Below are 13116 nucleotides of genomic sequence, written 5' to 3' on the forward strand. Positions count from 1 at the left end.
ATCCGGCTACAAGAAACCTCTGTGTGTGACGGAGATGAGAAGAAATAGGCCCAGTCTGTGACTTATCTCTAAATCCCCAGTGGCACCAATTCCACTGGATCCAAAACCCTTTGCCACAGAAGCAGAAAGAGAAAGAACTTCTAAGATGATCTAACTAGAGTAAGAGAGACCTCAGATGTCACAGAACCACAGCTGGGCATGGTGGTGCATGCCTAGCACCACTCAGAAAGGGAATTTCTCTCTCTCTCCCACACACACATGACCCCACACTGCGATTATCACAGATGAGGTATTCCAAGACTGCTGCAGTAGCTTCTGACAGAGCATCTTAGACTCTAAACAGGTTCCTCCTTACTTATGGAAAACGCAGGTAATGAACTGACCCAAAAGCACATAAAGGAAAGGAGGTCGTCTTTCCATATTCTGCTTGCTTCTCTTGGCTCAAAGAAAACTGTTCTACATCAAAGAACTTTACTTCTATTATCATTTAGAATTCTAAATATAAGTAAGATTCATCATTTGTTTTCTTTCTTCCTTTTTTTTTAGACAGGGTTTCTCTGAACAGTTCTAGCTGTCCTGGGAACTCACTTTGCAGACCAGGCTGGCCTTGAACTCACTGAGATCCACCTGCCTCTGCCTCCCTAGTGCTGGGATTAAAGGTGTGCACCACCACCAGCAGCTCATCACCTGTTTTCTTAAGTTTGACATCATTACTGGGTCTATGCAGGAAAAAGACTTAAAATTACCTAGTATTCATTTTGTGTGTTTGAAAACCTAAATAGGGATCAAGAACCAAACTGGTTGCTAAGTCGTCGTTCTCACAGAGCTCCTTGGCTGACATTCCAGAGGACGGCACATAGCGACTCTGCCCTTCAAATCCTGAGTTACCATGACCTGTGAAAAACAAAAGAAAGAAACATAACTTGGTGAAAACTTCTCAATCTGCTTACAAATCCCCACTGCATCCAAACTGGCATTGTTAGCTGGAGTTACGTCAATCACTGTTAGTGATTAAGAAGTCAGTATCCCTTATGCAAAACAACCAGATGCAGATAATCCAGTGATTGAGAGATTGTGGGCAGTTGACAATATTAGGTCCAGGGAATTGAGAGCTGGCTTTATTTTTCTCTTTAGAAACAGTAGACAGCACACAAGGCCATTACAGACAGGGCTTGGGGAGAAGGAAGCAAAAAGGATGCACAGGAAAGGCCACAAATATGGATCCCAGGAACCAAAGGGTCTGAAGGTATTAAATGAGACTTCTTGCTTTTGGGCAGGTGAATGGTCAATATTCTCTTTATGAGTAACTAAGGCCAAAGGTTAAAAAACTTGCCTGAGATTAGTTACACAGAAGCTGGGAAAGAAGTATAATGAAAATGAGAGGCTAATTTCTATCCAACTTGCGTCTGAGAGAATTCTCAATGAGAGAACTGAATGGATAGCGTGAAGTGGTTGGGTTTCACTGTGGAGAAGCAACGCAGAGAAAGCATGCATAAAGTTTCATCAGTGCTGGTGAGGGCTGATGGGTTGTGTTCAGTCCACTCCTCGAATCAGCACACAATTTAATCAGCACACAATTTACAAAGTGCTTAGTTTAGGTTCTCAAAACCAGCACATGAAGAATGAGTCACAGTGGGAGGTTTAACCTTTTCATCCATTCTTTGACAAAATAAACACGAGTCTTTGCTAAGAGGTAGGTATATGACTGTTGCAATCAGGTATGTGAAAAGTTATCTAATTATCGAAGAGGCTGGAGAGATGGCTTGGCCATTAAGAACACTGGCTACTTTCCCAGAGGATCTGGGTTCAATTCCTAGCACTCATATAACAGCTCACAACTGTCTGCAACTCCAGTCCCATGGGATCTGACTCCACCCCCTTTTTTTTTGAGACAGGGTTTCTCTGTGTAGCCCTGGATATCCTCAAACTCACTCTGTAGACCACACTGGTCTCGAACTCAGAGAGATCCTCCTGCCTTGACTCCTGAGTGCTGGGATTAAAGGCATGTTATTATCACTGTGTGGCATGGGATCTGACTTCTGAAGGCACCAGGTACATATACAGACACACATGCAGGCAAAACACCCATACACATAAAAATCACAACAATAAAAAGCAATCTAAATTGTTGCCTGGGTCAAACCTAGGGCTTCAGCATGCAAAATGACCACTGAGCTATATATATCCTCAGGCCTATACCTGCTCCATTTTCTCAAAGTTGTGTTGAAATTGATCTTCAACACAATTCACCAAGTGAAACAAACAGCTCCATGGTTACCAGAGTCACAGAACTGTTCTCTCAACATGCCCCGCACTTTGACTCAAAAGAAGCCTCACTGTCCTCCCCAACGGCTCAAGACTGTAGCAACCACTAATCTACTTTGTCTCTTTCAATTTGCCTGTTCTGAGAACCTCACATGGTGGAAACATACATAGTATGTGTGATCCTCTGTGACTAGCTTCTTCCAATTGGCATAATTCATCATGTTACACTATTTATCAATATTTTTGTTTTTATAGGTAAAAGAATACTCCACTGCAGCTGGTAGATACATCTGATCCATTTGGCGATTATTATGGATAATGCAGGCACAAACCTCTGTGTAAAATACTGTGTGTCCACGAAGTCTTCCCAGTGGGGCTCTCATCTCCACCAGAGTGGGGAAGTCCAAGGCTCCCAGTCCTTGCCAATAGCAGCTACTGCGTGTCCTCTTGATTCTAACCATCCAGGAGACAGTGAAGTGCTGTCTAAATATGCTGGGCTCACTAAATATCTACTGGCTGCTTGTGCATCTCTGGAGCAATATGTCTACTCAGATCTTTAGTCCATTTTAAAATTGGATTTTGTCTTTTACCCTGGTGTTCAAGAGATCTTCGCATATTCTTGAGATAACCCTTTACAGACATATTTTGTAAGTTTGTCTTTTCACTTTTTGATGATTACCTGTAACAGTTTGTGATTTTGAATTTTTTCTTGTTTTTTGTGTTTTTAACATCCTACTTAACATTTGCTTAATGTGAAGTCAGGAAAATGTTGCCTGTGTTTGTTCCTGGGACTTTTAATTTTTCATACACACATATTGTGCCAGGTTCCCTTCATTCTGGATGCAGAAATTTGATTTTCTTTCACTGTATTTTTCCTGGCCTCTACTAAAAAAAAAATACAAAACAAAACAAACAAACAAAAAAACCCCAAGAAACAAAACAGGGCTAGGGATGCAGTTCAATGGGAAGGCACTTGTCTAGAAACCATGAGCTTTAGTCCTAGTAAACCCTCCTACCTTTGCAGACAGATCAAAACTGTGAGATCTATTCTGGTTCTCAAATCTATTCCAGAAACACAGATGTGCTGGATCATCCTTGTGCTGATTACTGCAGCAGTTAGGAGATTTTTTAAAAAATGACTTATTTATTATGTGTAGTGTTCTGCCTGCATGTATGCCTGCATGCCAGAAGAGGGCCTAGATCTCATTACAGATGGTTGTGAGCCACCATGTGAGTGCTGGGAACTGAACTAAGGACCTCTGGAAGAATAGCCAGTGCTCTTAACCTGTTTTTGTTTTCTTCTTCCTTCGCTTTTTTCCTCCACAAGACAGGGTTTCTCTTTGTAGCCCTGACTGTCCTGGAATTCACTCTGTAGACCAGGCTGGACTCGAACTCAAGAGATTCACCTGCTTCTGCCTCCCAAGTGCTGGGGTTAAAGGTGTGTACGACCACTGCCTGGCTTATTTTCTGAAACAGAATATTGTTATATAGCACAAGATGACTTCAAACTTAGGCAATCTTTCTGCCTCACCCTGCCAGGAGATAAGATTACAAGCATGTGCCACTATGCCCAGTTCTGTACTTCACACCCATGTATGCGTGCCTGTCTGAGTTTATGTGCACCACATACATGTGGGAGCCTGCCAAGGCCAGAAGAAGGTGATAGACTTTAAACTTAGGTTCTCTGAAAGAACAGTAAACACTTTTAACTGCTGAGCCATCTCTCTAGCCCTGCACTTCATTTTTCTTTTTTTCTTTTTTTTTTTTTTTTTTGATTTTTCGAGACAAGGTTTCTCCGTAGCTTTTGGTTCCTGTCCTGGAACTAGCTCTTGTAGACCAGGCTGGCCTCGAACTCACAGAGATCCGCCTGCCTCTGCCTCCCGAGTGCTGGGATTAAAGGCGTGTGCCACCACCGCCTGGCTGCACTTCATTTTTGATGAACTGAAACAGTTTTTTTATTTTGGTTTTTTGAAACAGGGTTTCTCTGTGTAGTTTTGGAGCCTGTCCTGGAGCTCACTCTGTAGAACAGGCTAGCCTTGAACTCAGAGATCTGCCTGCCTCTGCTTCCCAAGTACTGGGATTAAGGTTATCACCTTACTCAACTTGCTTTCCTTTTTGATTTTTTTCTTTGAATCAATAGTCATTTATGATGGTGTAGTAGAAAATTTGCATTGATTCTAATTTTCATTCTATGGTAGACATTTTTATGACTTCAATCTTTTTAAGTTTGCTTATGTTTTTTTTTTACATAGCCTGGCATATTATATGCCCTAGAGAATGTTTCATGTGTACTTTGAGAATAATGAGTAACACTGTTGGTGAACAGATGTTCTTCTGATATCTGACTGGTCTAGTTCATTTACAGGGCTGTTTAAATCTACCCTTTTCCTGTTCACCTTTGGCCTACTGTTGGGCCCTGAAAGTGGATTGCTGTAGTACCTGATTTCCTGCTACACTGTCCATTTTCTCTCAAGTGCTGTCAGCATTTGGTTTATGTGTTCTGGGCCCTGGTTTTAAGTCAGGTTGACCATCTTCTTTGACACAACACTTTGCTCCTTCTCCTGTCACTGGCTCTGCACCATTCAACCTGCCCGACAACATTCAGCACGATGCTGTCTTCTCCACATCCTGTATCTTCAACAGTTTAACTTAAATGAAAACCTTTTACTAAAAAACAAGAAGTCAACAATTTTAAAGTTTCAGAAATGCCTATTTTCGGACTACTACAATACCACTGAGAGAGCACAGTTTCCAGCCTATGCTGACAGCAGTTTGGGGGAGTTGTATCTACGTAGAGAAGAGCTAGTTAGTTTGGGATTCCCTCACACTCTTAATTTCAAACAGGAATTATGCCCAATTTTCCACAGAAACAGTGATCTGAGCAGATCTAGAAAGAGTAAAGGCACCTGAGCCCAAAGAACAGCATGGACTAGTAAAGCTAAGGAGACCATGTTTTGAACCTACAGCAGGCCAGCCAACACAACTGAGGAATTCCATATTGACTGACCGATGTTAAGAAAAGTAGAAATTGAAAGAGTCATCCTGAACATGGGCAGACACTTCTGAAAAATATTCCTGTAACTATCCATTCAGGCACAGGCTTGTTCTAGGGTGTTTTGTTGTGAGGAGACAAGAAACAGGAACCATCCTACAATTTCTTCAACTCAAAAAAAATAGCCTCATCCCCACCAAAAACCATAGACAGTCACAACAATCTTATAGGCTTTCCCTGTAGTTCAGCAGTCCATGAAATGTGAACATATGGCAGGGACTGTGGGGGTGCCCTAAGGGCCATCTCTTCTTCGTCCACTCCTCATGTAGAAGAGGTGATTGTATGGTTCAGCTTGCTCCATGAAGTATTTATGGATTTTACATCAAGACATTTATTTATACTTAAATATAAGAAATTCAGTAGTAGCATTTTAAAAACTCCTACAGAACAGATAAACTTTCTATAAGTTATGGGTAAATAAGCATCACAGAAATTACATAAAGCATGAAACTTAAGTTTCACATTTTACATGATAAGAATCAAAACTGCTATTGTGTCTGTAGTCCCAACTACTGGGGAGGCTGAAGCAGGAGGATCACTTGAGCTGAGGAGTTTAAGTCAAACTCTGGCAACATAATGGGAGACACACACACACACCAAAAAAGAGAAAAGAAGAAAAGAATCAGAATGGACTTCAGAGAATGAAAAGACTCCTGCTGTGTGAGAGCAGAGGGAGCTGATGACAAGAGCACGTGGAAGCTGAGGACAAGGTGGCAGCACAGTGACAACAGAGACGAAGCGTGTACATACATCTGTTGGACCGCCTCTCAACGGCGTTTCTGCCAGTCTTCAGGGTGTCCTTGCCCGAGTGCTGTAATTTTGATTGATTCTGCTGATGGTCATTAGACAACTTGCCTCCATTTCTCCTGCCATTCACCACCATGTTCTTGGAGTCTCCCAACCACTTCATACCCACAGACAGCCTGACCCAGGAGCATTTAGTCACTCTCTTCAGATAGCTTAGAGAATAATTTCAATGTTCTCTCCTAACAGAAACAAAACATGAGAAACAAAACGGGGAGGTAAATATATGAAAGACCATGTCAACAGACCGTAGACACACAGACCACTCTTGTCTCCCTTCCACCACCACATGTCTCAAGACTACAGTGCCCCAAACTTCCCACAGCCAGCCTCTAGCTCCATAAACATTTCCTTTCCAGTTACCAAGAGTGGAAAACCGTTATTGCCTGGGCACAGCTTAAGAACCCGCTGATACAATGGTAATGCTCTAGAAACTGTTAGTAAACTACAGGGAATGAACCTCTCTCGGGGCTAGGAAAGCTTGGGAAAAGGCATCTAGGTGAAATAAGGACTACTGCAACCTTTACCACATTACTCTGTGTGAGAAGCTGACCAACACCACACCCGATTTCCAGGCCCACAGGTGGGAAGGAAAGAACCAGCTTTCCCCAGGTGTCCTCTCATCTCCAGATTCATGACACAAATTTCCTATTTTTCCACTCTTTGAAGGCATTTAATGACTCGTATTCAAGTACCAGTCATACCCATTTGGAAACATGTGCCTTACTGTGCTTCACAATGGCAAGAAAACTGAGGGAAGCAATGTGTACACAGTCGTCACTATCTCAACTTTAGCTGGATTTGGGGATAGGGATTTATTTGGGGTCTGATAGGTCACATTTGCTATTGTTAATGGAATGAGTGACAATGCTGCTTGTGATGTCACTTCACTAAGGATGACACTTTAGTCCAAGTCAGACTAAAGAGCACAAGTGAGAATGTGTAAAATTGCAGTTCCTCAGAACTGGAGGGAGTCTGTAATACTAGCACAACCCCGTCAGTGCACAGTGAAATGCTGCAGCTAGCCTGCAACAGAAATAATGCAACTCAGCACTTCCAAGTACAGCTCTCCGGGTTTTATCCACAGCAGACATTGGATCTTTCTCTTCATGAAGGCATAGAAACCTCCAAGTGTTGAGAGCGAGTGATGACTGAAGCCAGGCTCTCACACAGGCTGAACATGTATTCTGCACTGAACCACAACCCTTGCCTCATGATAAATTCTGAAGACTGCCAAGGAATACACACATTGAATGATACAAACACAAAGCATCGATTTCTATGTGCCTTCAGAGTTCTTTGTATGACTTCACAGAGGGAAAAAGGGGGGTGGGTAGGCTCAGTTGACAGATAAAAGATTCCTGGCTGATGGACCAGTCTCCGAGGCACTATCCTCTAGGTCTGTTCCTATTCAAATTCAAGTACTGTTGAACTTTGATTGTACCTGTCTTTCAGGTCTTGTAGGATCTTCATTAAACTCAGAAAAGTTCCTGCAGGTCAGGGTACGTGAACTACATCAGATATAAGCTAAATATCTAAATAGCAAATTTTGTTTAGAAACTGAAAATATTTTTATTAAGTATGTGTATATGTATTTGTCTCTGTGTGGGAATATGTGCAAATTCTGGTGCCCTTGGAAGACAGAGATATCAAGTCCTTGGAAGATAGAGTTAGAGGGGCTATGAGATAATTGGTGTGGGTGCTAAGATTGAAGTCAGGTCCTCTGCAAGAGCAGTATATACTTTTAACCACTAAACCATCTCTTCAGCCTTGAATTGTGCCCAAAGACCTTTTACTGATGATCAAATACCGTGTTCAATGTTTAAGCTTGGGAAGAAAGAATTACATTACAGTATGCCATGTGTGCACAGCATCTGGAGCTGGAGTTAACAAGCAGTTGTGGCTGCTGGGAAGCAAACTCAAGTCCTCTAGAAGAGCAACAAGATGACTGAGTCGGTGAGATTGCTTGTCACCAAGGCTGACAACCTGTGTTTGATGCCCAGAATCCACAAGGTAAAAGGAGAGAACCATATCCTGAAAGGCGACCTTTCACATGAGCACCACTTTACATAACTTACCCTCCTAAGCAAAAAAAAAAAAAAATTGTTTTTGTTTGTTTTCAAGACAGGGTTTCTCTGTGTTAACAGTCCTGGAACTCACTCTGTAGACCAGGCTGGCCCCAAACTCATGAGATCCACCTGTTTCTGCTTCCTGAGTGCATTAAAGGTATGTGCCACCACTACTGGCCAAATAAAAGTTTTTTAAATTATAGAACCAATGAATCAATATTTTTATTTTCTGTGTATGGGTGTTTTACCTGCATGCAATGTTCGTGCACCACATGCATTCCCGGTGCCCAAAGAGGAAGAGAGTTTTAGATCGCCTGAAACTGAGTTATAGATGGCTGTGAGCTGCCATGTGGGTGCTGAGAATCAAACCCTGGTCTCCTGTGAGAGCAGCCAGTGTTCTGAATCACTGAACCATTTCTCCAGCCCAGAATTCAGTGTTCTTGTCTCCACCCCCAGCGTCTGGGACAACACACAGTGGACCAGAACTCTCAGCTATTAATAAAGGTTGAGGTCTAAACTGATGACACCCACAATGCTAAAGCTCAAACACAGATACAGCAGGACATACAGACAACACCTATGACCTCCCTACTTCTCTTGCTACTATTTGCTACTATCTATGCTTCTGGCTCAGCACTTTGGTTCTGTGCCTCTAGGGGGAAGAAAAGAAAATAAAAGAAGGAAAAAAAAAGAGAGAGAGAAAGAGAGAGAGAGAGAACCTCAAGTTCTTTTGGTCCTTTTGGAAATCTGTCCAAAGACCGTCCCATGTGACACACACTTTATTAATAATGACCGAAGAATGTGTTTTTAGGAGTACGAAGTGTTAACTCTGTAGAACAGGACTGATAGATATGGCTTTTATGTAATGTTTGTGCCAGTGCCCACAAAGGCCAAAAAGGGGCATCATATCCCATAGAGCTGGAGTTACAGATTTGTGAGCTGCCTGACCCGGGTTCTGGGTCAGAACTTGGATCCCAATAGAGCAACTACTCTGTGCAGAATCTTTAAATTCCAGCTGAGAGTTCGACTCGGGACTCAAAGAAGCCCAGTGTGATGAAACGTGTGTGGTGCACACAACTGTTTTAAATCATTCCTTCATTGTGCCATCTGCCAGAGTAAAGACAAGAGGCCAATTTTCTTTTCAAGAAAATTCATGAAACAGAAATTTAACATACCTGAAGTTCTACCAAAAAAATCTGTTCTGAGTTCTAGGAAAAAGTTCAGCAGCAAATCATCCCAGCAACAGCACTTCAGTCACTGCAAGCTGCTCTCACCGTGACAGACCATAGATCAAAAGCCAAGAACAACTACAGCAGGGCTGATCCACTGTGGTCAATGATGCTGTTGTCTATACAGGTCCACAGCGTAGGGGGCACTTGTGCCAGGAGTCTACCACTCACCAGATGCTCCTGAAGGGGACTCTGTTGGAATGGAAGGATTCTGCATAGAAGCATGCTGTACAGACAAGGCTGGCCTCAAACTCACAAAGACCTTTCTGTCTCTCCCTCCCCAGACATAGGATTAAAGGCATGGACCACCACACCCAGCTGGCTTGCTATCCAATTTCATGATATACTGCTAAATCTAGCTTTTACATGGGTGCTAGGGATCTGAACTCAGTTCTTCAGGCATTTTACCAACTGACCCATCTCCCCAGCCCGCCTGTGGAAAAACACCAGGAAACGATAAATAATCAAAGCAAACTCAATGGCTCAGTGGATAAGGGTTTTTTTTCATAGGCCTGGCAGCTTAAGTTCCATTCCCAGGACCCATATAAAGGCAGAGGTTGTCCTGACCTGCACATGTGCACCATGGCACAGACACAGAAATAAATTTGGATAAGCAAAAACAAAAAAACTCAATTGAGAAGTTGAGGAGATGGCTCAGCAGTTAAGAGCACTTGTTCTTGCAGAGGAACTAGGTTCAGCACCTAGCACCCACATGGTGGCTCAGAACTGTCTGTAACTCAAGTTCCAGGAGATTCACCATCCTCTTCTGGCCTCCCCAGGAACAGGCTTACATACAGATCACACACATATGTAGGCATAACACTCACACACATAAATATATCTCTTTAAAAACCCTGAAAGCAGGAACTACACGGATACCTGTACATTTGATATTCATAACAGCATTAAAAAAATATTGTCAGCACATTCTTGTTAAAGAACAGAAAAGCAGTATTAGCAGGAATGTTTCTGGTCAAGCAGGTGTGATGACTTTTTTTCTCAAAAAGCTAAGGGAAGAGAGGAAGCTAGCTGCAATCAAAAGTGTACTAGGAATAGAAAAGGCAAACACACACCTTTACAGTCTAGTGTGGCTGAGCAGACAAGAGGGTAGAGGGGCAGGGCAGGGCAGGGCAGAGAGGCTAAAAGAAACAAGCCACAGAAAGAAGATTTTTAGAAGCCATTGAAGATAGCATTTATTCCTTCAGAAACAGAGGAAGCAGAGTGGTATTAGCATCCACCTCAATTTTAAATAATCATGCTGGCAGGCTACTGTTGTGAAAAGCTCACAAATTAAAAGTAAAGATGTACCACTGGCTTGCATAGGTAGTAAGAAATGGCTGACTTCAGGATCTTCTCTGAATGTTTCATGGACAGCACTTACTGAGAAACTAAATGTGGAAGTGAGACAATGAGGACCCATTAAGTTTAAATGAAAAATCCTGAGGCAGTTGACAAAGACTACAGGAATCTCAGGCTTTGATCATTTCTAGAATACTGTCTAGAGAGCCAAGTAGACCAAAGCAACTGACACAGGACTAAGAAATAAGCTGGGGATACCATGTGGTGTCACGGTGCTGATGGTACTTCAAGTCACAGAACCAAATTTGTCTAGGCCTGAGCGTGGATAAAGAAAGTCTAAGAACTGAGAAGGCCAGCTAATAATCAAAAGTCAAGGGCTGGAGCTGGAGAGATAGCTCAGCGGTTAAGAGCACTAAACTGCTCTTCCAGAGGTCCCGAATTCAATTCCCAGCAGCCACATGGTGGCTCACAACCATCTATAATGAGGCCAGATGCCCTCTTTTGGCCTGCAGGCACACATGCAGACAGAACACAGTATACATAATAAATAAGTAAATCTTACCAAAAAAAAAAAAAAAAAAGAGCAAGGTGAGCACAAAGCACCCCAGGACAAGGAGCAGGATGGAGGCACAAAGAGCAGCCAGGAACAGCAATTGAAGGAAGAGTCATCTTGGGTAGAGGCTGCAGAGATTCAGAAGGCAAGTCAGGACAGGCCACTGATGACAGCCCTGCTAAGAAATAAGCATCCTACATGGATTTATGTCTCTAAACATGCACTGAAGAATACAGAGTATGTACTGAAAAAGATGGCAAGAGAAAGAAGATTAGCAAAAGAAAGAAATCTCAAATGTCAGGAAAGATATATGTAAATTAAACTCAAAGATTGAGAGATGCTATAAATAGACTGATTAATTTGAGATGGCTTTTAGGGTCTAATTTATTTATTTGGAAGACTAAAGATTTAAATGGCTCAATAATTAAGAGCATGCACTGTTCTTTACTTTTTAAGTAAAATTTATTTATTTATTTTGGTATTTTGAGATAAGGTTTCTCTGTGTATCCCTGGCTGTCCTGGAACTCACTCTGTAGACCAGGCTGGCCTCAAATATCACCCATCTACTTTGCCCCTGCCTCTGGAATGCTGGGACTTAAAGTGCTTCAGGGAGTGTGTTACCTGGAGATACTGGACCACCTCAAACTGGAGTTACAGAATGCTGTAAACTGCTACATGATGCTGGGAAGGACTTAACCCTGGAGCCCCTGAAAAAGCAGTAAGTGCTCTACACTGCCGAGCCACCTGTCTAGCTCTAGTGCTAAGTAAACTTTAACAACTGGTGAACATGGTAACAGATGCCTATGATCCCAAAACTTGGGATGCAGAAGCAGGAAGATTAGTAGTTAAAACACAAGCCTCAACTTGAGGTCAGCTGAACACATATGCCCCTGCCTCAAAGGAAAACGGGGGAGGGTAGTGATGGTGGGAACCTATTACTGCTGACTTGCTAAATGGGCATGTCAAACTGCCTCCTAAATATTTATGTTTATATATTACAGGTCGGTGTTGCCCTCAACCTTGGGCAGAGAAGTTATTTCTGCAATGGTCAGCACTTAATCCAGAGATTCAAAACTGGTCAAAGTGCTGAGAATAAATGATTATTGAGTGCTCAGCCCAAAATGGGACAGCTCTATCAAACCTACTCCTACCTCCAAGGCTCAGAGAGCATCAGAGAGGAAGGGGTGGAAAGAACCCAAGAGCAGGATGGTGGGGAGGAGTACTTTAAGTGTTGTCTTCTGGACATGATGGAGCCGTTTCGCTCATGAGCGCACTCCAGTTGTGGTCATCTGCACAAGATCAAGACAGCAGCCTCGGTCAGTACTCCAGCAGGCAACAGGCAATACTAACTGCACTCAGTGGGTTACAAGGACAGGGAGGCATAAGGAGTAGAAAGGGTGTGCTAGGGGTTGCTGGGAGGAGTTGGGGGTATGATCAAGATACATTGTTTCTGTGTAGGATTCTGCCAAAGAATACATCAAGAATTTGCTATTTAAAAGTTAATTCTCCCGACTGAGGTAACATGCTTAGCTGGAAGATGATGAAGTCCCAAGAGGTGACCCTGCATCTAAAAATGATGCAACTAGGTTCTGAGGAGACATACAGTGATTGCACTAGGAATGGCAGCATCATTCCCAAGAGGCTGATTTACCAACACTAAGGGACAAAGAGTGAGTGAATCAACAACTGGGGGAAGAGGGAATGTTTCTCAGGTTCTAGTACTAAACAGAAGTGTGGGGCTGTTTAGAACCAGTATGAAAATTTAGGGAATTAAAAGGAAGGGAAGGTTGCAGGGTGGTAGCGGCACACACCTTTAATACTAGCATTTGGGAGGCAGAGGCAAGT

The 13116-nt window shown here is 42.7% G+C and overlaps 1 protein-coding gene across 7 annotated transcripts in view; it reads right to left on the reverse strand.

Moving 5' to 3' along the window:
• The window catches only part of Kmt5b (lysine methyltransferase 5B), a 47572-nt gene that overhangs the window by 24594 nt on the left and 9862 nt on the right, over positions 1-13116 (reverse strand). For 4 of the 7 annotated variants that reach the window (XM_057777356.1, XM_057777357.1, XM_057777358.1 and 1 more), the window contains 2 exons: positions 6068-6303; positions 747-894 (listed from right to left, as the gene is read on the reverse strand). In XM_057777356.1, coding sequence (XP_057633339.1) covers positions 747-894; positions 6068-6227 — 308 coding nt within the window. In that variant the 5' untranslated portion in view covers positions 6228-6303. Of the gene's footprint in view, positions 1-746; positions 895-4704; positions 4740-6067; positions 6304-13116 lie in introns of those variants that run through there. The other 3 variants (XM_057777360.1, XM_057777359.1, XM_057777361.1) reach the window with 2 other exon arrangements.

This window comes from Chionomys nivalis, chromosome 8, assembly GCF_950005125.1.
Source record: "Chionomys nivalis chromosome 8, mChiNiv1.1, whole genome shotgun sequence".
NCBI lineage: Eukaryota > Metazoa > Chordata > Mammalia > Rodentia > Cricetidae > Chionomys > Chionomys nivalis.